The following is a 26493-nucleotide window of genomic DNA, read 5'->3' as shown; positions in this document are numbered from 1 at the left end:
CGCAACAAGAGAGGCCACGATAGTGAGAGGCCTGCGCACCGCGATGAAGAGTGGCCCCCACTTGCCGCAACTAGAGAAAGCCCTCGCACAGAAACGAAGACCCAACACAGCCAAAGATAAAAAAATTTTTTAAATGTTTAATAAATAAATAAATAAATAAAATAAAATAAAAAATAGTACCTGGGTTATAGTTTGAAGGAAAAAAAAACTAGTAAAATTTTTAAGTGGCATTTAGGATTTATTTAGCTGTCTTATTAAAAACTTACTGGAATCCTTCAGAGGAAAAAAAAAGTACTTATTCCTGTTAGATCTGAAACAAATGTGGGAACTGTGAAAATCAAACTATACCAGCTTGGTGACCGAAATAGTTTCACATACAATAGGTAGAAATTACTATATTATACTTTCTAAAACAGCACATATAATAGATTACAAATTAATCCAGGAAAATAATAGATATACTTTATTCCATCATCCTCTGGAAAACACATATATCTTTATCTTATTGATTTGTCTAATAACTAAACACAAAAATCTTACCAGAGCTTTCCTATGTTTATAGATGAAATCTTCAGCTGACTTAGCCCATTTGGGGAGAATGACATCATTTACTAGTTCTCTGGAAACTTGTAGACGACCCAAGTTAAATTCTAAGACATGTAAAAGATAAATGTATCAAATCATTTTAGATTTAAATAAATCAAGTAAAACAAATAAAAAGGTATATTCCTTGGCAAAACTGAAGGCTTTTCTTCCTCTTTTATTAAGAGTAAAAGGTGAGAATCAAGTTCCTTTCTCTTTTTTTAAAATTTTTATTTTATATTGGAGTATAGTTGATCAACAATGCCATGTTAGCTTCACATGCACAGCAAAGCAACTCAGCCATACATATACATGTATCTATTCTTTTTCAAATTCTTTTCCCATTAAGGCTATTAGAGTATTGAGCAGAGTTCCCTGTGCTATACAGCAGGTCCTTGTTGGTTATCTATTTTAAATATAGCCCTGAGTACACGTCAAACCCAAACTCCCAATCTATCCCTCCCCCCATCAAGTTCCCTTCTTGATATAAGTTTATTGAACAGGTAAAAATAATTCTTATTTATTGGAATGCATTTTATCAGTTGATTAAAAAGGTAAATGAAAATAAGATAGTTTAAAATTAGTTATTAGAAGGTAAATCAGATAATAGTTTTTTTTGCTGAAAAAAGTGGAGGAAATTATAGTTATGACCAAAACCCTTAACCTGAACAAAAATGCAACAGTAAGCATTCTTCTTACATTAAAAATAATTAACATAGTCCTTCTAATGGTTGGTTAATTTACAAAATAGAGCTCCTTAGAGCTTTTTGGTGTAACTTACAACTTAAAATGACTTGTTTGTCTTACGGAAGAACAATATATTTATATACCACTATTTTAAGCAGATACTGATGTAAAGATTTGCTCATTCTAGTTAGAACACAGTACTTTTGACAAAATTGTCCCAAAGATGAGATTTTCTTGTTCAGACAGTGTGGAAAGGGAAAAGTGTTAACACAAAAGACCTTCATTAAAGATGCTGCCTAAAAATATCAGCGTGCCCTTAAAGCTGAAGAGAGGTTTAAGTGTCACAGAATGACAGGATGCACAGGGTGTGTGGCCTTAACCCAACTACTGTATAGCAGATATTGTTGGCCACCTGATAGCCATTCCTCCTTATCTGGCAGAAGAACCTTGCTTTTATTCAAGTATCCATCCTGCCCTATATTTCATGCTTGTTGCAGGTACTGGCATAGGGATTGGTATATGACCCAGCTCTGGACAGTGAAGGGAGATTATGAGAAAGGGTTTCTCAAATTTAAGAAAGGACACAAAGAATTAAAAGTCCCACTTCTGGGCTTCCCTGGTGGCGCAGTGGTTGAGAATCCGCCTGCTAATGCAGGGGACACGGGTTCGAGCCCTGGTCTGGGAAGATCCCACATGCCACGGAGCAGCTGGGCTCGTGAGCCACAACTACTGAGCCTGCGCGTCTGGAGCCTGTGCCCCGCGACGGGAGGGGCCGCGATAGTGAAAGGCCCGCGCACCGCGATGAAGAGCGGTCCCCGCACCGCGATGAAGAGTGGCCCCCACTTGCCTCAACTAGAGAAAGCCCTTGCATGAACCGAAGACCCAACACAGCCAAAAATAAAAATAAAATAAATAAATAAAGTAGAAAAAAAAAAAAAAAAAAAGTGCTCCAATAAATATCCTTGAGTATATATATATATATATATATATTTAAGAAAAAAAAAAAAAAAAAAAAAAAAGTCCCACTTCTTTCTAAGACACTGTTGTATCTGCCTATGATGCCTAGAATTGCTTTAGTTGTTTGTAATCATGACAGTAACTAGCTAAGAACAAAGCCAAAACACCCAGACCAGCAGAGTAAAAATACAGAAAGAACTTGGCTTTGATATGTTGTTAAGTTACCATATCTCAGGATTTTTATTATAGAAAGTACTAAAATTTTCTTGCTTGCACAATTTTGAGTTGGTTTTATTAATATTTGTTGTCATTCTAACATACTTTGCTTTCTCCTACCCAGCTCATTTCAAATAAAGAGGCAATGTATAATTAGAATTGGAGGCCACCAGGACAGTAGTACAAGACAGCAACTAGCTGTGGTGAATGTGAGTAACTGTCAAGCTAGGCAAACCTTAAATTCTGTATCCAAATTTAATCTGCTCATTCCTACTATCCCAGACACCCTGCTTTAGAAGACTCCAATCCTCTGGCTGACTAAGAGTCTAGGATCACACTTAGTCAACAGTTGCATCTGATTTTCTGAAGGTGACCACTTCTAACTGCCTTACTCTGAGAATTAGATGCCTTGCCTCCAACAACTTGCCCCAGAGTGCACAACTGAAGGTCATGAAGTCCTGGATATGCTTTCACCAGCAGGACAAACAACTCTACTGAGCAAGCAAAGGGTCAAACATTAACATTACGTGCTAGGGGAGGAAAAAGAAGTTGTAACAGCCCTTTGACACTGGAATTTCCCTAAAGAACACCAGTAGTAAGAACCTTGCCAATTTCCTTATTTGTACTTAAAATAAATCTAAACCTACCTCATAGAAAAATTATTTGGACATTTTTAAAGACCATATTTCACTCTATGATTCTTTTCTTCAAAAACATAATATGGTTTTTTAAATATTATGGTAACTTATACCCAGTCATTATTTTCAACTTGCCTCCTGTCTTCTGCTGTAAAAGGAGTCAGCAAACTTCTACAAAGGGTCAAAGAATAAATATTTTTGGCTTTGTGAGCCCTATGGTCTCTGTTGCAATTACTCAAATCTGCCATTATACTGTGAAAGCAGCCACAGTTTATGTATATGAATTGGCTAGTTGTATTCCAATAAAACTTTATTTATAAACACATGGGTCTGCCCACAGGTTTGGCCCATGAACCTATAGTTTGCTGACCCCTGGTATAAATCTTCATCTTATCTAACTCAAACACTTTTAACCCACGGAGATTTATAGCTGAAATAGCATATAGCCATTTTTTGCTTCTCTAGTAAACACTGTACTCTGATAAATTCTCTTACCAATTCAAATTTGACTCATTTATCTTATTCACTGTAGCACTTCCGTAGAAGACTAGTACCTGAACATGATTTAAGCCCTGTCACTGAATAATACATGACAGAATGAACCTTAAATAATCTAGAGGTCATCACAAAAATGTCCTAAAAGATATTTTTCAGGATTCTCCATTGGGACCTGTTCAGTCCAATTTTTAATCTCCTATTTCTTACGATTTTGATTTTCCAAAAATTCTGGGAAATAGAAGAATTCAGGAATAAGTTCCTTCACATCATATGGATTGTCCATGAGAGCCTGCCAGGTAGCAGGGATGGAATGGAATTGTCGATCTGCACAGTCAAACCTGCATGTGGAGATAATTTTTAATCAGTAAAATTTATTACAGAAAGTGAATAAATATTATTTGGATATTTTAAAATTACAGAGTTTAAATATCACTCTAAGTATTATAGTATTTATATACATAGTTAACAGATCTATGGAAATGCTGCTGAGTTAATCCTTGATACATAAGTATCTTTACAAACTCTTTTGCTAAAAACCAGAGGGTGAGTTAGGGAAATAGTTCTATAGCTAAAGCTTTTATACTTTACTTGCATATACTATTATCTTATTTTAACTTTATTTTCAAGTTCCATCATGGGCCTATGGTAGTTGAAAGAAGCTCACGTGGTCATGCTGCAATTTTATTGTTCTGGCTAAACACAAACAGCATAAACCCCTTCTGTTTCATCTCCTTTGATAGTGTTTTCCTGGATTTATTCCATAAATGATGACTTCTAAGTGACAGTTAATGACTAATATGACTCTTTATGCCTAGCAACCTTGTTTTGAAGCAGAGCTAAACTTAGCAGAACTCTAAATTTAATTATAGTCAATGACTGTGTCATCAATAAAGTCTAATAATGGTATATTCAAATTGCAGGAGAGGTACAGCTTTAATGGCAGAATCTTTTTGTTTGGGTGGGGGAGAACAGCTTTACTGATACATAATTAACATACATATAATTCGCTCTAAGTGAACAATTCAACGGCCTTCAGTATATGCAGAGCTGTGCAGCCATCACCACAATCAATTTTAGAACATTTTCATCACTCCAAAAAGAAACCCTGCATCTAATAGCAGTCACTCTCCATTCACTCTCCCTCCACCCCTGAGCAACTACTAATCTACTTTCTGTCTCTATGGATTTGTCTATTTTAGACATTTTACGTAAATCATACAATATATGGCATTTTGTGTCTGGCTTATTTTATTCACCGTACTGCTTTCAAGGTTCATCCATGTTGTAGCATATATCAATCTTTCATTCCCTTTATTAACTCATGCCAGATAATATTCTATTGCATGGGTATACCACATTTTATTAACTCCTTTACCAGTTGATGGGCATTTTTGTTGTTTCCATATTTTGGCTATTATAAATAATGCTGTTAAGTACATTTGTGTACAAGTGTTTGCATGAACATATGTATTCAGTTATCTGGGGTATATACGTAGGAGTAGAATTGCTGGGTAATATGTAATTCTATCTTTAACCTTTTGAAGTACTGCCAGACTGTTTTCCACAGAGGCTGCATCATTTTACATTCCCACTACCGGTACATAATTATTCCAATTTCTCGACATACTCATCAACAGTAGGTATTATCTGTCTTTTTTATTATAGCCATCCTCATGCGGGGAAAGAGGTATCTCAATTTGGTTTTGATTTGAACTTCCCTGATGACTAACGATGTTAATCATGTGTTTATTGGAAATCTGTAATCTTACTGGATAGCAGTAAAAAGGAATTCACCTTAAACGTCATTTGTGTAAGTCAGTTTGAGTGACCTGTTCTCAAACTAGTTTGGCTGCTTTTATCTAGGGGGCTAGTATATGAATCGAAACCTAACAGAGGAGAAAAAAAAGATAAGGCCCTGTTATAACAGTACATGACATGAAGGCAAAGAGTTTTCAACACTATCATACAGTCTTAAGAAAATAGCTTATTTACCCAAAACATACCTTCCACTCTGAAGCTGGATGTGGAGGGTGGTGAATGGTTCTGTACGAATAAGATAGTGCATAACCCCGGCAGAATTTGAATAGTGAGTACCATAATGAAATTTATCAATAGTTCCCATAGGATCCTCAAAATTTTCGTATCTAAAAAAAGAAGCTAAAGTTTTATAAGCACAATAGTAAAATTAACTTAGGACATATGCTTGCATTGTATTGCTGAAAACACAGTTTTTAAGAAACTATGTATTTGTATCATCACATCATGTTAATAAATGAAAAAAATTTTATTAATACTTTTTTCTGAACAATAAAATAGCACTAATATTGGATTTTGGAACACTTTTGTATTATGCAATAATACATATTCACTATAGATAAATTAGAAACCAGAGAGAAACTACCAAAAATGAAGAAATTTAAAATCAATTATAATTGCACTTCCCAGAGATAATTAATATTAACATTTTGATGAATATGTGTCAATCCTGAATTATGAATTAATATATATTTTAATATAAATATATATTTTAATATAAAACCACTATACATTATATATTGTTCACAACTTATTTTTTCATCTAACAATTTTCTATTAATATCTTACAAAATATGTATAATTGATTCACTTTGCTGTACAGCAGAAACAACATTGTAAATCAACTACACGACAATAAAAATTTTTCAAAATCTTACAAAACGACTGAATAGTCTATTTTTAACAGGTACACGGTATTTATAACAAGTAGATGTACAAATATACAACAATTTAACTATTTACTTATAGATATTTAGGTTGTTTCTATTTTTCTGCTTATTGTAAGCATGTGATAATTAGACATCCTTTTGTGGCCAAGATAATGGAAAAAAATATAGAAGGTCAGTCAAGAATTGTAAAAATGAACGTCTAATGATCTAAAGGTAAAAAAAGGAGATGTGTATAGCACGGGGAACTCTACTCAATATTCTGTGATAACCTACATGAGAAAAGAATCTGAAAAAGAAGAATATATGTATATGTATAACTGAATCATTTTGCTGTATACCTGAAACTAATACAACATTGTAAATCAACTATACTCTAATAAAATTTTTTTAAAAAAGGAAAAAAAAAAGGCGATGGTGGAATAGAAGAAGGTCTAAATCAGATTATCAGCAAAGGATATATATAATAATTCTGCAAGAACTATCTCTGATCCTGTAATTGTTTTGAATGGTGACATCTGAGTTAGTGGGTATAATATCTAAATAAGAATGAACAGTTTTTTGGAAGCAATAAACATTGACATTTTAAAACCAAAATACTGATCAGTTCATCAAGCTAAGGTCAATTTCCTTTTACATAGAAATCATTAATATTCAGGAGAATAAAGAAAGTTTTCGGGTCAAAGTCATTTGTACCTATGCAAAAAAATATACTACTGAAATTTAAATTAAATTGTATCTTTGATTATCTATAAAATAAGTTAATTTATATGATCAGTATTTCCTGTGGAATAGTGTTAACAGTTTGACTAATGGCAGTAGGGTAATATATACACAGCAAAATTCCATTTAGTACATCAAATATTAAACACTGCAAAAAGTCCTGGGGAAGATCTGCAAACAAAAAGGGGGGGAAAAAATAATGTACCATCAACCCTCAAATAAATCTACAACTAAGTTTGTTTGCAGAACTGCTCTTTGTCTTTATTACTAGAAGTCACAACTGACAAGTCATCCACAAGTTCACATGGAGAAAAAGGAAAATTAAAATTAGATTATTTTTTACTGTCAGCAGCTGGCTTTGGATTAAAAAAAAAAGTATGAGACGTTTACAGGGTGGCTCATAAATATATAGAACTATAAATATTTCCTTGCCTTATTCAAATATCACTTTCTAAATTTTCACACTTTTCACTGTGCTTTATTCACATTATTGGTGAACAACAGGTTAGTATTATTAATTTTATATCCACCAAAATATTATATTAGATGGAATGTTAGATTTGTAGGTTATTAAGTCTAAAATACCTGGGGAGAAAAATTTCAAGAACCTATTACCTTTTAGCACATACTTATTACAAGGTGAAAGAAATTCTAAACAATATCAATTTAACTTTGGTAATGAAGGAAAATACACAGACTATAGTTAAGATATTTGAAGGACAACTGATGTATTTTCAAGAAAACTTAGTGAAGGAATTACCAGACTCTGATTATCAAAAATAGTGTGCATTTAAAAAAAGTAACACTTGGTTGGCCATAGCAGAAATCAATACAAATTCAAACAAGCTATGGGCATCTTTCAAAAGGGATGAAAAGCACTTACTTTTCTCGCATGGCTTTGGCATTTTTATCATTAACTACCCCAATTGGTTTGGATAGATCTCGAAATACAGATGGGTTATTAAGATCCAACTCTTCTGAAGTATAATCTTGTAAAATCCAGGGGAACTAAAAGAGCCACAGTTTACAATTTAGACATTCCTTCTTAGAGAGGCTACCATCTCCATATCTAATATAAATGCTTATCTAAGACAAAAAGGGATAGTCTTTATTTCTTCCCTGTTGCAAATGTTTATTCATCTTTAGTTCAATAACCAGAAGCATTATTTCCTGTAATTCCACTGGAATATTTTCAATGAAGTGAAAGAAAAAGAGTTTTTATTTTTAAAATACTCTTCATATTTACATACTTCTTGAAAATAGCAGGGTAGAAATATACAGAAAGGCAAAATCAGTTTTTATATCTTTTTAAAAATAAAAACTAGATATCATCCACATATATTTTGTGTATTAGAAAACTGAAAGGTAATTCCATATTTACAAGATTTATATAAAACTCACCACAGGATACTGTGCAAGATCATTATAGGTTCGTCCTGCCATTGTATTTAATTGAATGAGGTAGTCAAAATTTGATATCTCTCTGTTTACCCATTTCTAGACAGCACAAAAAAAGAAAAAATCAAAATTAATCTATATCTCTTAGAAATCAGTAACTATTACTGACAGTACTAAAATAATCTTTTGTTCCCATTATCTCTATCATCTTTTTGATAAAGGAATGAAGCTTTAAAAAATATTTAACAGGGAGGTAAAATCAATATGCTTTTCCTAAATTCACTTCCTTTTAAAAATTTGTCTCTAGAAAAGGAAAAGAAAGTTCCTACACTACAATCTAAAAGGTCTTCTATAAGAATTAAGTCTTTTCTTCAGTTAAAAAGTATTTTGTTTGAATATCTTAAAACTTTTTAATTCTAGAAGGACTGCCCAAATTTGAAATTTTTGTCATAAATTGAAATTTTCGTAAGTGTAAATATTAAAAAATCAGTATCTCAATGTACTAAAATGATCTACAAATTTTAAATAAACATTATATTAACTATATTCAGAAAACTACTTTTATAGAGCAAAGGGATTTTGGGATTTTGCTATAACAGATATAAAAATTTTCTAAAGGAAGACATAAACATTATTTTTTTAATCACCTTACTGTACTTAGACTACTAATTACTCTACACAGTGTAGGCATGCTCAAGCATTTTGCTGACAGATTAATACACACCTTTAAGTTTACTGTGTGCCTTAAGCAAAGGACATATTTATGGGAAATGGTGAGAAATGAATCTATGTATACAGATTTTATAGAAAGCCCAATTATAACTGTACTTGAGTGCCAAACTGAGGAAACAATACTTTAATGAATAAAGTTTATTCCACAGAAAGCAGGAAATATACTCTATTAAATAAAGCTTATTCCATAAACAATAGGAAACAATTGCTGATGGCTTTTGAACAAGAGCGACATTTAAAGATTAACACATATGTAGGAGGCAGGAGAGAGCCAGGAGGCAAGAGAACCTAATTGGAAGACTACTAAAACTCTAGAGAGCAAAAAACAAGGGCCTTTCTTTGGCTTTGGACAGTGTAAATTCAAGAGATGTTGGGAAATATGTGAGGATAAAATACACAAAAGCATCAGTTAGCTTTGGCAGATAGAAGGATTGGAGAATTTTTTTTTTTTTTGCCTTTTTTCCATGGTGTCTTTTCTATTTTTCCATTTTTTTCTTGTGCACAGATTATTTTTATTATTAAGAAAAAAAATCCTGTGTGCTGCTTTTTAAAAAGAACACTATTAAAAAAGAAGAATTTATAAGATATGCCCATGAACTGAATGACATGCGAACTGGAGACAGGGCACTGTTATGTGTGAGGGAAACAGAAAGATTCAAAGATAATTCATAAGATCAATCTGAATGGAAGAAGAGCAGTTGCATAATCAAAATAAAATAATTGAAAGAAGGAAGTTTTACTTCTAAGCAAAAGTCTGAGATATAAAATGAGCACCAAATCAGTGACTTAAAATTTCCTACCTGTGTCAATCCTGATGCTTTGAATAACTCCTGTGGTGATCTGGTTCCATAACTATTTGGAGAATGAAGTGACAACAGTCTGCTATATACTTTGTTCCTAACCTATTAAAAAAAAAAGCACTTTATGGCTTAAAAATTGATCAAGACAAACCAGGAGTATGGCTTTATGAACAGATTTATTGAGATATAATTCATATACCATAAAATTCACCCTTTTAAATATACAATTCAGTGGGTGTTTTAAAATATTCAGAGTTGTGCAACCATTCACATTATCTAACTCTGGAACATTTTCATCATCCTCAAAAGAAACTACATACTCATTAGCCATCACTCTCCAATTTCCACTCCCTCCCATCCCCTGACAAGCATTAAACTACTTTCCGTCACTATGGATTTGCCAATTCTGAACATTTCATATAAATAGAAGATTACGGATTTAACTTCTCTATTTTACAAGGCTTAACAAAATTATGACATGTATTTTTTTTAGAACTTTATAGTATATAATGGAATAATTTTCAGACATTGAATCAAAAAACTACTTCACTTCTAGTTCAAATTTAGTTCTGTCATTTACTAATCATCTTGGCAAATCAATTAATTTACTGAGTCTTATTTGTATATTAAATATAATAATCTCTACCCTTACAGTTTTGTGAATTACTCAGGGTTATGCAAATGTAAAGAAATAAAATTAATCTTTGAACTTCAGTATCCTCATCTATAAAAAAAGGAATGGAAATTGCCATATCCAATCTGAACATTGTTATGAAGTTTAGATACCACATACAAATGCGCTTTTAAAACTATTTACAGATTAGGAACCAAGATGGCGGCGGAGAAGGACATGCTCTCACTCCCTCTCGCAAGAACACCAGAATCACAACTAGCTGCTGGACAATCATCGACAGGAAGACACTGGAACTCACCAAAAAAGATACCCCACATCCAAAGACAAAGGAGAAGCCACAATGAGACGGTAGGAGGGGCGTAATCAGAGTAAAATCAAATCCCGTAACTGCTGGGTGGGTGACTCACAGACTGAAGAACACTTATACCACAGAAGTCCACCCACTGGAGTGAAGGTTCTGAGCCCCACGTCAGGTTCCCAACTTCGGGGTCTGGCAACGGGAGGAGGAATTCCTAGAGAATCAGACTTTGAAGGCTAGTGGGATTTGATGGCAGGACTCCGACAGGACTGGGAGAAACAGAGACTCCACTCTTGGAGGACACACACAAAGTAGTGTGCGCATCAGGACCCAGGGGAAGGAGCAGTGACCTCAGGGGAGACTGAACCAGACCTACCTGCTAGTGATGGAGGGTCTCCTGCAGAGGCGGGTGGTGGCTGTGGCTCACCGTGGGGACAACAACACTGACAGCAGAAGTTCTGGGAAGTACTCCTTGGAGTGAGCCCTCCCAGAGTCCGCCATTAGCCCCACCAAAGAACCCAGGTAGGCACCAGTGTTGGGTTGCCTCAGGCCAAACAACCAACAGGGACTGAACCCAGCCACACCCATCAGCAGTCAAGCAGATTAAAGTTTTACTGAGCTCTGCCCACCAGAGCAACAGTCAGCTCTACCCACCACCAGTCGCTCCCATCAGGGAACTTGCACAAGCCTCTGAGATAGCCTCATCCACCAGAGGGCAGACAGCAGAAGAAGACCTATAATCCTGCAGCCTGTGGAACAAAAACCACATTCACAGAAATATAGACAAGATGAAAAGGCAGAGGGCTATGTACCAGATGAAGGAACAAGATAAAACCCCAGAAAAACAACTAAATGAAGTGGAGATAGGCAACCTTCCAGACAAAGAATTCAGAATAATGATAGTGAAGATGATCCAGGACCTCGGAAAAAGAATGGAGGCAAAGATCGAGAAGATGCAAGAAATGTTTAACAAAGACATAGACGAATTAAAGAAAAAACAAACAGAGAGGAACAATACAGTAACTGAAATGAAAACTACACTACAAAGAATCAATAGCAGAATAACTGAGGCAGAAGAACGGATAAGTGACCTGGAAGACAGAATGGTGGAATTCACTGCTGCACAACAGAAAAAAGAAAAACAATGAAAAGAAATGAAGACAGCCTAAGAGACCTCTGGGACAACATTAAATGCAACAACATTCGCATTATAGGGGTCCCAGAAGGAGAATAGAGAAAGGACGAGAGAAAATATTTGAAGAGGTTATAGTCGAAAACTTCCCTAACATGGGAAAGGAAATGGCCACCCAAGTCCAGGAAGCGCAGAGAGTCCCATACAGGATAAACCCAAAGAGAAACACGCCGAGACACACAGTAATCAAACTGGCAAAAATTAAAGACAAAGAAAAATTACTGAAAGCAGCAAGGGAAAAACGACAAATAACATACAAGGGAACTCCCAAAAGGTGAACAGCTGATTTCTCAGCACAAACTCTACAAGCCAGAAGGGAGTGGCATGATATACTTAAAGTGATGAAAGGAAAGAACCTACCACCAAGATTACTCTACCCAGCAAGGATCTCATTCAAATTTGATGGAGAAATCAAAAGCTTTACAGATAAGCAAAAGCTAAGAGAATTCAGCACCACCAAACCAGCTCTACAACAAATGCTAAAGGAACTTCTCTAATTGGGAAACACAACAGAAGAAAAGGACCTACAAAAACAAACCCAAAACAATTAAGAAAATGGTCATAGGAACATACATATCGATAATTACCTTAAACGTAAATGGATTAAATGCTCCAACCAAAAGACACAGGCTTGCTGAATGGATACAAAAACAAGACCCATATACATGCTGTCTACCAGAGACCCACTTCAGACTTAGGGACACATACAGACTGAAAGTGAGGGGATGGAAAAAGATATTCCATGCAAATGGAAATCAAAAGAAAGCTGGAGTAGCTATACTCATATCAGATAAAATAGACTTTAAAATAAAGAATGTTACAAGAGACAAGGAAGGACACTACATAATGATCAAGGGATCAATCCAAGAAGAAGATATAACAATTTTAAATATATATGCACCCATCATAGGAGCACCTCAATACACAAGGCAACTGCTAACAGCTATAAAAGAGGAAATCGACAGTAACACAATAATAGTGGGGGACTTTAACACCTCACTTATACCAATGGACAGATCATCCAAAATGAAAATAAATAAGGAAACACAAGCTTTAAATGACACAATAGACCAGATAGATTTAATTGATATTTATAGGACATTCCATCCAGAAACAGCAGATTACACTTTCTTCTCAAGTGCGCACGGAACATTCTCCAGGATAGATCACATCTTGGGTCACAAATCAAGCCTCAGTAAATTTAAGAAAATTGAAATCATATCAAGCATCTTTTTGGACCACAACACTATGAGGTTAGAAATGAATTACAGGGAAAAAAACGTTAAAAACAGAAACACATGGAGGCTAAGCAATACGTTACTAAATAACCAAGAGATCACTGAAGAAATCAAAGAGGAAATCAAAAAGTACCTAGAGACAAATGACAATGAAAACACGACGATCCAAAACCTATGGGATGCAGCAAAAGCAGTTCTAAGAGGGAAGTTTATACCTATACAAGCCTACCTCAAGAAACAAGAAAAATCTCAAATAAACAATCTAACCTTACACCTGAAGGAACTAGAGAAAGAAGAACAAAAAAACCCCAAAGTTAGCAGAAGGAAAGAAATCATAAAGATCAGAGCAGAAATAAGCGAAATAGAAACAAAGAAAACAACAGCAAAGATCAATAAAACTAAAAGCTGGTTCTTTGAGAAGATAAACAAAATTGATAAACCATTAGCCAGACTCATCAAGGAAAAGAGGGAGAGGACTCAAATCAATAAAATTAGAAATGAAAAAGGAGAAGTTACAAGAGACACCACAGAAATACAAAGCATCCTAAGAGACTACTACAAGCAACTCTATGACAATAAAATGGACAACCTGGAAGAAATGGACAAATTCTTAGAAAGGTATACCTTTCCAAGACTGAACCAGGAAGAAACAGAAAATATGAACAGACCAATCACTAGTAATGAAATTGAAACTGTGACTAAAAAGCTTCCAACAAACAAAAGTCCAGGACCAGATGGCTTCACAGGTGAATTCTATCAAACATTTAGAGAAGAGCTGACATCCATCCTTCTCAAACTCTTCCAAAAAATTGTGGAGGAAGGAACACTCCCAAACTCATTCTATGAGGCCACTATCACCCTGATACCAAAACCAGACAAAGATACCACAAAAAAAGAAAATTACAGACCAATATCACTGATGAATATAGAGGCAAAAATCCTCAACAAAACACTAGCAAACAGAATCCAACAACAAATTAAAAGGATCAGACACCATGATCAAGAGGGATTTATCCCAGGGATGCAAGGATTCTCCAGTATACGTAAATCAATCAATGTGATAAACCATATTAACAAATTGAAGAATAAAAACCACATGATCATCTCAATAGATGCAGAAAAGCTTTTGACAAAATTCAACACCCATTTATGATACAAACTCTCCAAAAATGGGCATAGAGGGAACCTACCTCAACATAATAAAGGCCATATATGACACACCCACAGCAAACATCATTCTCAGTGGTGAAAAACTGAAAGCATTTCCTCTAAGATCAGGAACAAGACAAGGATGTCCACTCTCCCCACTATTATTCAACATAGTTTTGGAAGTCTTAGCCATGGCAATCAGAGAAGAAAAAGAAATAAAAGGAATCCAAATTGGAAAAGAAGAAGTAAAACTGTCACTGTTTGCAGGTGACATGATACTACACATAGAGAATCCTAAAGATGCCAACAGAGAACTACTAGAGCTAATCAATGAATTTGGTAAAGCTGCAGGATACAAAATTAATGCACAGAAATCTCTTGCATTCCTATACACTAATGATGAAAAATCTGAAAGAGAAATTAAGGAAACACTCTCATTTACCAATGCAACAAAAAGAATAAAATACCTCGGAATAAACCTACCTAAAGAGACAAAAGATCTGTATGCAGAAAACTATAAGACACTGATGAAAGAAATTAAAGATGATACCAACAGATGGAGAGATATACCATGTTCTTGGACTGGAAGAATCAATATTGTGAAAATGACTATACTATCCAAAGCAATCTACAGATTCAATGTAATGCCTATCAAATTACCAATGGCATTTTTAACGGAACTAGAACAAAAAATCTTAAAATTTGTATGGAGACACTAAAGACCCCGAATAGCCAAAGCAGTCTTGAGGGAAAAAAACGGAGCTGGAGGAATAAGACTCCCTGACTTCAGACTATACTACAAAGCTACAGTAATCAAGACAATATGGTACTGGCACAAAAACAGAAACAGAGATCAATGGAACAAGATAGAAAGCCCAGAGATAAACACACGCACCTATGGTCAACTAATATATGACAAAGGAGGCAAGGATATACAATGGAGAAAAGACAGTCTCTTCAATAAGTGGTGCTGGGAAAACTGGACAGCTACATGTAAAAGAATGAAATTAGAACACTCCCTAACATCATACACAAAAATAACTCAAAATGGATTCGAGACCTAAATGTAAGACTGGACACTATAAAACTCTTAAAGGAAAACATAGGAAGAACACACTTTGACATAAATCACAGCAAGATCTTTTTTGCTCCACCTCCTAGAGTAATGGAAATAAAAACAAAAATAAACAAATGGGACCTCATGAAACTTCAAAGCTTTTGCACAGCAAAGGAAACCATAAACAAGACGAAAAGACAGCCCTCAGAATGGGAGAAAATATTTGCAAACGAATCAACGGACAAAGGATTAATCTCCAAAATACATAAACAGCTCATGCAGCTCAATATGAAAAAAACAAGCAACCCAATCCAAAAATGGGCAGAAAACCTAAATAGACATTTCTCCAAAGAAGACATACAGATGGCCAAGAAGCACATGAAAAGCTGCTCAACATCACTAATTATTAGAGAAATGTAAATCAAAACTACAATGAGGTATCACCTCACACCAGTTAGAATGGGCATCATCAGAAAATCTACAAGCAACAAATGCTGGAGAGGGTGTGGAGAAAAGGGAACCCTCTTGCACTGTTGGTGGGAATGTAAATTGATACAGCCACTATGGAGAACAGTATGGAGGTTCCTTAAAAAACTAAAAATAGAATTACCATATGACCCAGCAATCCCACTACTGGGCATATACCCAGAGGAAATCATAATTCAAAAAGACCCATGTACCCCAATGTTCACTGCAGCACTATTTACAATAGCCAGTTCATGGAAGCAACCTAAATGCCCATCAACAGACGAATAAGTAAAGAAGATGTGGTACATATATACAATGGAATATTACTCAGCCATAAAAAGGAACGAAATTGGGTCATTTGTAGAGACGTGGATGGATCTAGAGACTGTCATACAGAGTGAAGTAAGTCAGAAAGAGAAAAACAAATATCGTATATTAACGCATACATGTGGAACCTAGAAAAATGGTACAGATGAACCGGTTTGCAGGGCAGAAATTGAGACACGGATGTAGAGAAGAAACGTATGGACACCAAGGGGGGAACGCCGTGGGGGGGTGGGGATGGTGGTGTGATGAATTGGGCGATTGGGACTGACATGTATACACTGATGTGTATAAAATTGATGACTAATAAGGACCTGCTGTATAAAAACGTAAATAAAATAAAATTCAAAAATTAAAAAAAAGAAAAAAAAAAAGAGACCAGAGAGCTAGCTCTTTCTCTCTCTCTCTCATCCTCTCTCTCCTTCTCCCTCTCTGCCCACCGTGTAAGGATACAGCATCTGTTAACCACGAGGAAGGTGTTCACCAAGAACCTGACTGCACTGGCATCCTGCTCTTGAACTTCCAGCTTTCAGTCCAGAACTAAGAGAAATAAATATTTGTTGTTTAAGCCATCCAGTCTATGGTAATTTTGTCATAGCAATCTGGATGAACTGTTTCAGTGCAGTTGACCTCATTTTCCAATTCGATGATCTGTTTTGGGCTTCATTCTATTGATACATGTCATTAGACCCTACTGATCACCCCCTAAAACTCTGCCCTACGTATCATCCAGGACACTACTCTCCATGTCTTACATCACTCTCTGATCATCCTTCTCAGTCTCTCACCAACTCCTTTTCCTTTACCTGCTCCTTAAACTGACATGAGTTCCACCATCATCTACTCCTTTTCTTGTCTGTTCTGCTCATGAGGTGACATTATTCTCTGTCATAATTTCATCTGTTACCCATATGCTCCTGATTCCAGATCTATATTCACCACCCTAACGTCTACCTTACACTTATATTTCCAACTGGAGATATTTGTCATTTCTCCCTGTATACCCTTCTAGCATCTTATATCTACCAATAAGAATCGAACTTATTATGCCCCAAATCCACCAAAAGAATGAATTAAATAAATAGAACAAAATACATACCACTAGATCTAAAAACAAATAAACAAACAAAAAACTATTTACAAAAGTATAGTATTCAATAGGAGTGTGCTTGGTTTACTTACATAAAATAGCTTTCTAAAAAACACATACATTGTATTTTCCTATGGGGGAAAATTTATTATTAATAGTAAAAAATTATCTTTTTGTAAAAATATAAAAATGCTCTTTAAATGTCTGAATCAAATCATCTACAAATAAACCTGGAACTCACAAATGAACAGAAACTTAGTTATTGACTATGCTAATCCAGGTCATCTGAGAAGCAAATGGTAAGACAGAATTGAAAATGCAGGATTTTATTAGGAGAGATGACAGTGAGAGAAAATGGAGAGAAAGGTAGGCAAGGTGGAGAGAGCTATCAGACTGTGATATAAGTCTGACCTCAAGTATATGACAGAGGGAAGGAAGGCTGCGGGCAAGTAACGGGTCAAAGGTTACAGAGCTAGTGGTGGAATGATCTTGGATCCAGGTAACCTGCTTCAGTGGCAATCTCTTAACCACTTACACTATTTAAGAATTTACTCTATTCCTAGAAAAACGACATGTTCCATAATTCTTCCTGATTACACAGGCTCCACTATTGTTGAATTGAACTCAGCCTAATTTCATAAATCCAGTTATATCATATATATTGCATATTATTTCATAACTGGATACTGTGAGACACCTATTAGCTGACACTCAATATTCTATTGACTTTTTTAGCTACCTATATATAAAAACTGAAAACAAATATCCTCCAAACACCTGCACATAAGTTCCAACAAAAATGCATATACTGCTTAGTCCCAAAGGTATGTATTTTTTTTTCTCTAATATATATTTTGACTCGATGAAACAGCAGAGTTGTGAAGTTTCATTACAGCTCACTAGTTGGAAAATAATTTCAAGCTAACAGTCTGGGGCTTCCAGAAAGGTAGCATCTTACATACCTCTTTTTTGAAATTGAGAAAGTAGTTGGATTGATCAACATGAAAAATCTCAAGGGCTGACCTCCTTAAGTTGTACCGTCGTAGGTGGATCTCTCGAACTTGAGAGTGAGGCCACTTGAAATCAAAGCCTACTCCTGAAAACAGAAACAATCTTGTGACTGGGGTACCACAGAAAGTTACTCATGCTATGCAGAAAATATCTCCTAGTTCCTGACAAAACTAGCACTACGGAAAAGGAATTCAGTTTCTGTATGATGAAAACCATTTGTTAAATTTATTGGATGTTTAAATTGTTTCTTTTAAGACTATTTTAAAATTCTATAGCTTTTCTACTTCCTTTCCATTGGAACAGAGAATGACTCTGAATGTTATATCTTAGAAACATTTTTCCTTTTCTCTTTATGTTGGCAGCTTAGATTTAAATATCTTTTTATTTTCAGATAAAGGATTAGGTGAAAAGCCTCTAGGAACAAGTGTACATATAAATAAAAGTAAAATTGTATTTTATAACAAGTTTATAGCAATCCCCTGTAGCCAAACCTTTTTAAAAACATTGATAATAAAAAGGAAGCATTCCCTTCAGTACATTGTTGATAATAAATTTAATTCCATACTGACTTTCCATGTCTCCTTTTACATGGTAGACTACAATTCTACAGTCCCACCTTATCGCTTTCTTCTCATTAATGATTGATAAACTGGATACTTAACTATTGAACAACAGAAATTATTCCCCCAGAACTCCTCACCGTCCTCTTTTTCAATGCTGCCATCATAGAAGTAAATGTGTTGAGTAGTGATTTCTAATCTGCCAGGAATTATGTCAATTATTGTAATGAGTTCACAGTCTTCCAACAACACCAATTTTTCTTTTTGATCCTGTTCTTCTTTCTCATCACTGTAAAAACAAAAACCAACCAAACAAAAAACATCCAACAATGTATTCTGTGTAAATGGAAAATAACATCATATTCAAATATGAATCTCATGTCTGTAAAATCACTATCCAAGAAAGAGTACTTGAATTTTCTACAAAAACCATTCCACTGCATATGAAATTACTTAAATATGTCCAAATATACTTATTACCCAATAACTAAGTTTCAAAAAACATATGTTTTACATTTCAATTGTATATGACCCGTTAAAACAAAATATAGTGAATCTTCAATACTACTGGTAGAGGATGGTTCAAACATGCAGCAATACTGGTCATGTTTTTTCGTTATATTTGGCAGACATGAATTGACCCAGGGAATAAATGAATCTGTGAATAAAGGACTGTATCATTAGTGGTGTTTCATAAATATTAGAAGTATCATGATTGATTCTTAAACTGTAAAATGAGATGTTTCAAGAGCAACAAAAGCTAGAGCATCATCATCATAGCATCCCCTGATAGTGTAAATGGAGATAACACAAGGAGCCACTATTGCCACACCATACTTAAAGTGAAGTCATCTCATATTTGCAGGACTGTTATCAATTTTTTTTTTGGAGGAAATAACTGGGAAGGGACAGTCTTCTGGTGACCTAGGTGACTTTTAACTGCAAAGTACAGAAATGAGAACTCCTATGACTCATGGAATGTTATTCAAGTATATCCTTCAAGCCAGCTGCTCTCTGGTCCTAGATATTTCACATTTGCCTCATTTCCAGGATAGCAATGACTAAATCTAATTTTGTTTCCAATGGATTTCGATGAGAAGCTCTACAAGTATCACCAACCTAACTGGGAATATTGCAACCATTAAAGCTAAGCTTAAAAAAAAAACTGAGAACGTTTTCCTAAATAGTGAAATTCCAATATTCACAGTGATGAAATAGAGAAATAAGTGACCTGAGAGAGTAAATAGTCTGAAGGTTATTTCTATTCTATGAAACAAAGAGTTTTGGCTTTTCATTTGAAAATGAATGAGACTGACATCCACTGAATTCACTAGTCCTTGAAGAAAGAAAATAAAATCCTATTAAAAGGCTGACTAAAAAATCTACCAAAACCAAAGATAGCTCCCTAGATAACTACCCCACCCAGTTCCCTGAAAATAATCAAGGACATATTTTAAAATTACTAAAATTATATTAACCAAAAAACCTGCTTATGCCAACAAAGGATATTATTGAACCTGGTCAATTTTTTTTTAATAAATTTATTTATTTATTTATTTATTTATGGCTGCATTGGGTCTTCGTTGCTGTGCATGGGCTTTCTCTAGTTGCGGCGAGTGGAGGCTACTCTTTGTTGCAGTGTGCGGGCTTCTCATTGCGGTGGCTTCTCTTGCTGTGGAGCACAGACTCTAGGCGCGCGGGCTTCAGTAGTTGTGGCACACGGGCTCAGTAGCTATGGATCGCAAGCTCTAGAGCGCAGGCTCAGTAGTTGTGGCACATGGGCTTAGTTGCTCTGCAGCATGTGGGATCTTCCCAGACCAGGGATTGAACCCGCGTCCCCTGCATTGGCAGGTGGATTCTTAACCACTGTGCCACCAGGGAAGTCCCATGAGTCTGGTCAATTTATAGTATTAAAATAAGTTCTGAGAAATATTTGCCATGTGTTGTTTATAACCTAAACAAAGTGATGTCTGGAATAAATTATATACTTGAGACTTAGCTACTCATTCTTGGCTGAATGTGAGGCTTTATAATCATAACAAGTAAAAGTCAGGGCAGATGTGTAAATCATCAAATTTGAATGCATTCTCTAAACCACATACAGATCCACTGGCAAAGAGTGGCAGTCTTACTGATCAAGGGGTTTAAACACAAAAAACAAACTAATCACTGGCTGACCACTAAGCTATGCTGACCCAGGGGCAACCCCTAGTAAGCAAGGCTTTAAAAATAAAACAAAACAAAAACCCAGTAAGTACAGATATCAGTGGCATTCACTGCAGGTAAAATGGACTCCACAGACTTAATCCAGAAAAGTCACTAAACAAACAAAAATACAACAACAACAACCAGCATCAAGGGAGGAGATTAGAAACCAAAGTGGCTATAATTTATCTAAAATGTATGGTTTTCACAAAAATTATGAGACATAGGAAGAAACAGGAAAATATGGGCCATTAACTCAAAAGCAGTAAAAAGAACTGTCTCTGGGGGACCTCAGATGTTCAACTTAGTAGACAAAGACTTCAAGGTAGCTATCATAAAAATACATGAAAAGAACTAAAGGAAACTATGTTTAAAGAACCAAAGTGCATTACGGCAAAAAAGCCTAGTCAAATAGAGTATTATTGATACAAAGATAGAAATTATATATATATATTTTAAAAAGGAACCAAACAAGAAATTCTGAAATTGAAAAGCAAAATAACTAAACAAAAAATTCACCAGAAGGACTCAACAGCATATTTGAACTTGCAGGAGAAAGAAGCAGGGCTCTTGAAGATAGATCAAAAGAAACTGTCCAATCTGAAGAACACAAAGAAAAAAGAATCAAGCAGAATGAAAGAACCTCAAAGAGTCACCATCAAGCAAAACAACATATGTGCAAAGGGAGACCCAGAAGGAGAGAACAGAGAAAAAGGGCCAAAATATATTTGAAAGAATAATGCTGGCAACTTCTCAAATATGAAAAAAATTAATCTATACATCCAAGAAGCTCAATGAACTCCAAGCAAGATAAACACAAAGATAACCATACATGGTCCTAAAGCCAAGGTACTAAAAGCCAAGGACAAAAAGAATAACCTAAAAGCATGACAATACAGGACACAATAAAAAAGGTTAATAGCACATTTCTCATCAAAAACAAAAGGTAGTGAAAACCAGAAGGTAGTGGAAAGACATATTCAAAATGTTGAAAGGCAAAAAACTGTCAATAAAGAATTCTATATCTGGCAAAACTATGTTCAAAAGAAAAAGCAATGGTGCTGGGGCAACTAGAGTCACATGTAAAAGAATTAATATGGACCCCTACACATCACACCACATACAATAGTTAACTCAAAATGGATTAAAGACCTAACATAAGAGATAAAATATAAAACTCTTAGAAAAAAATAGATGAAAGGAAATTCATCAAAATTAAAAATTTTTGTACATCAAAAGATACCAACAGAAAGTAAAAAAAAAACAATTCAGTGGGAGAACATTTTTGTAAATCCTGTATCTAATAAGGGACTTGTTGCTAAAATATGTAAAGAACACTTACTCAACAACTAAAAGACAACCCAATTAAAAAATAGGCAAAGGATCTGCATAAAGATTTCTCCAAAAAAGACATATAAACGGCCAACAAATACATAAAAAGATGTTCAGCATCATTAGTCATTAGGGAAATGCAAATTAAAATCACAAGATACCACCTCTAACATTCTAGGATGGTACCATAAATTAAAAAAAAAAAACCAGAATAGTAGAAGTGGGGTAGATTTGGAGAAATTAGAACTTTCATACATTGCTGAGGGAATGTAAAATGGTATAGTCATTGTGAAAAGTTTCACAATTCCTCAAAAGGTTAAACATAGAATTAACACATGATCAGCAAATCCACTCCTAGTTTTTTTTATACCCAAGATAAATGAAAACATAAGTTGATACAAAAATGTATACATGAATATTCAAGGCAGTATTATTCATAATAGCCAAAAAAAAAATAGAAACTACATAAATGTCCATCAACTGCTGAACGGATAAACAAAAACTGTATATCCATATAATGGAATATTATTCAGCCATAAAAACAAATGGATGGAAACATTAAACTGAATGAAAAAAGCCAGACATAAAAAACAACATATTGAATGAAATACATGAAATGTTCAAAATAGGCAAATCCATAGAGAAAGAAAGCCAATTAGTGGTTGCTAGAGGATGTGAGGAGAGAAAATTGGGACTGACTGTTGAAAGGTATAAGATCTCCTTTTGGGGTGATGGAAATGTTCTTGGACTAGATAGTGGTGATGTTGCACAACTCTGTGAATATACTAAAAAACCACTGAACTGTGCACTTTAACATAGTCAATTTTACGTTAAGTGAATCTCAATTTTCAAAAAATATATCTCAATTTTTAAAAAAGTAGTCAAAAATGAAGACAAAATAAAAATCTCCACAGATAACAAAAGACTAAGAGAATTTGTGGCTTATAGACCTTCCTTACAAGGAATACTAAAGGAAGTCCTTCAGGCTTAAAAGGAAATGGCACCAGATGGTAATCTGAATGCACACCAAGAAATGAAGTGTATAAGTAGGTAAATATGCAGGGAAATATAAAGGAAAGCATAATTACATAGCTTTTTCTTCTCTTAACTGATTTAAAGACAAGTGCATAAAACAGTAACTGCATTAAACTGTACTGCTGGGCTTAAAACATACACAGGTTTAATATGTATGGTAATAATAACACAAAGGAGAGATGAGAAAATGAATATGTTTTATATTTGTTTAGGGGAAGTTTTTAAACTACAAATTCAAAATTTTAAAATATATCTAAGGCTATTTTTTCCTGGGAGAGGTTTGATAATTTATATCTTTCAAGGAATTTGTCCATTTCATTTAAATTGTCAAATTTATTGGCATAAAGTTGCCATTTCCTTTTTTTTTTTTTTAATGATGTCTGGAATTTTTTTTTAATATTTATTTATTTGTTTAGGCTGCGCTGGGTCTTAGTTGCTGCACATGGGATCTTCATTGAGGCATGCAGGATCTTTAGTTGCGGCATGTGGGATCTTTTAGTTGCAGAATGCGGACTTAGTTGCGGCATGTGGACTCTTAAGTTGCGGCATGCAAACTCTTATAGTTGCAGCATGCATGCGGGATCTAGTTCCCTGACCAGGGATCAAATCTAGGCACCCTGCATTGGGAGTGCGGAGTCTTACCCACTGGACCACCAGGGAAGTCCCTATCATTTCCTTTTACTTATTTTAATGTATTTCTTTTCAATCATTTTAGTATTTGTAATGTTATCTCCTCTTTCATTCCTGATACTCTGATACTGGTAATTTATGCTGTCTTTATTTCCTAACCAGTCTGGCTGGAGGTTTATTGTTTGGTTATCTGATTTTTAATAACCAACTTTTGTTTTCTTTGATCTTTCTTTTTGTTTTTTGGTTTTCTCTTTCATGGACTTCTGCTTTTATCTTTATAATTTCTTCCTTTTGCTTAAAAGTTTATATTTCACACTGTACTTTCCAAATAAATACCTCAGCTGTATCCCATAAATATGATACATTTTCATTATCATTCGGCTCAAAATATTTTCTAGTTTCAAGGTCCAGCTCCAAATTAACCCAGTCCTAAGAAGCCTTCTTCAATAGTTTCAGTTAACACTAATAGACTCCTAACAGCTGATATATAGTATCAATTGTTGGATTCTGGGAATGCATAGTATTAGAATTTCAAGCAAATATTTTCCACAATTTTATAATCCCATTTCTCAGAATAAAATAATTTTAAATTCTTTCAAGTACTTATACATACATATTTACTCTGGCTGTTATTTCCTCTTCAGGAAGATCTAATTTATCCTCCTCCATATCACTAACTTTTACTTGTTTCACTACTTCCAAAAGCAGTGAATCAGTGGAAGGCTGCGAGTGCTGGATACCTGTTTAAACATAAAATGTTTGTTAAACACAAAGTAGGAAAATCATATCACAGTCCTTCTGTAATTTCTGACTGTTAATTATATGAATAATGTGTATAAGTAAAGAAGGTACTTGAAATTTTCTAAGATAAGCGACTTACTACAGAGAAGTTTTTATACGTGATTTAGAGTTATCTATGCTGCTTGACTGTGACTTTTAAAAATTATTATACATATAATACAAGGAATAAATGTTTTAAAAGATGGTATTTACCTTTAATGATGGTATTATTTATGTTTCAGAAACAGGCCAAGTAATCTCTTTAATTATATTTACTTCTAAAGCATACCACTAAGTAAGTTAAAGAATTATTCTCACTACATTAATTCAGTGGAATTATTTTTACTGTGCATTTGTACTACAGAAATATTAAGAAAGAATGTGACAAATTATTTTTAACTGCAAGATAATACAAAGACCAAAAGCTGAAGTGTTCCTTTCTGGAGTGCATGGAATTTAAGAGATAATTCTGATACACATATATGCAACAAATGTCATGAACTATGCAATAATGTAAGAAGGCAGAGCTAGTGTAATGGAAATAAGATGGGCTGTGAAATGGTAAACTTAAATTCAAATTATATTCTGCCATTTATTAACCATATGACCCCTCTGAATCTATGTTTTTGCAACTGTGAAATGGAGATACATCACATCACACATAAAATAAATAAATGGTAGCTATTCTTATTGCACATTCATCTCTCAATTATCTGGTGGCATAAGAATAGTAATAAAAATATATGCATAATGTGTAGGTAGGACTGGAAAAAATTTATATGTTTAACTATGAATAAAGACATTTCATGTGTATAATAAAAATAATTCATGCTAAATAACAAAACACTGTAAAGATGACAAAACTTCCCTTAATTTCTCAAATGGTATCCTTGCTCTGACATACAAAATGAATTAACCTAATGTACAGCTGCATTTCTCTTTTATAAATCTGCTTTGATAACATACAAGTCTAGATAATCTGATACAAATAGAAAAATACTGATGAAAATACTTATAAACAAATATATGGAGTAGGTAAAACATTCTGCAGTTAATTCTGAAGTAAACTTCAAGGAACTTTAAAGAGTTTTAAAGACTGATGCCACTGGTTTTATACTATTACCAATTTCACTTTTTAAAATATTTATTTATTTATTTGGCCATGCTGTGCGGCTTGTGGAATCTTAGTTCCCTGACCAGGGATTGAACCCGGGCCCTCGGCAATAAAAGCGTGGAGTCCTAACCACTGGACTGCCAGGGAATTCCCCCAATTTCACTTTGAAATGTATGATTTTTTTCTTCTATACAATTTTATTATCATCATTATACTTGCGATAATTTTGAAAACTAGGTAAAGAAAGAAACAGAGATGGAAAAAGAGAAAGGACACTGGTTTTCCTGGACTTAAAACAACTGAGACCAAGAAGAAGAAACATAAAATTATACCTGTATACATGTGTAAGAGGGTTGGAGAAGGAGGGAAAGGGACAGGGAATTTCCGAGAGTGGGATTTCTTGGCAAAAATGAAGAAAAAATAGAGAACACGCTTCCTTAAAT

General features: G+C 34.5%; 1 protein-coding gene across 3 annotated transcripts in view; it reads right to left on the bottom strand.

The window, feature by feature from the left end:
- NBEAL1 (neurobeachin like 1) overlaps positions 1–26493 on the bottom strand; it is a 161692-nt gene that overhangs the window by 23729 nt on the left and 111470 nt on the right. For all 3 annotated transcript variants that reach the window (XM_059928503.1, XM_059928504.1, XM_059928505.1), the window contains 9 exons: positions 24770–24896; positions 19095–19243; positions 18346–18479; positions 9934–10035; positions 8405–8500; positions 7887–8011; positions 5582–5722; positions 3786–3916; positions 541–650 (listed from right to left, as the gene is read on the bottom strand). In XM_059928503.1, the coding sequence (XP_059784486.1) occupies positions 541–650; positions 3786–3916; positions 5582–5722; positions 7887–8011; positions 8405–8500; positions 9934–10035; positions 18346–18479; positions 19095–19243; positions 24770–24896 (1115 nt within the window). The remainder of the gene's footprint in view (positions 1–540; positions 651–3785; positions 3917–5581; positions 5723–7886; positions 8012–8404; positions 8501–9933; positions 10036–18345; positions 18480–19094; positions 19244–24769; positions 24897–26493) is intronic.

This window comes from Balaenoptera ricei, chromosome 7 (genome assembly GCF_028023285.1).
Source record: "Balaenoptera ricei isolate mBalRic1 chromosome 7, mBalRic1.hap2, whole genome shotgun sequence".
Taxonomy (NCBI): Eukaryota; Metazoa; Chordata; class Mammalia; order Artiodactyla; family Balaenopteridae; genus Balaenoptera; species Balaenoptera ricei.
The sequence above is the reverse complement of the archived record's forward strand: the minus strand, read 5'-3'. Positions and strand labels throughout refer to the sequence as shown.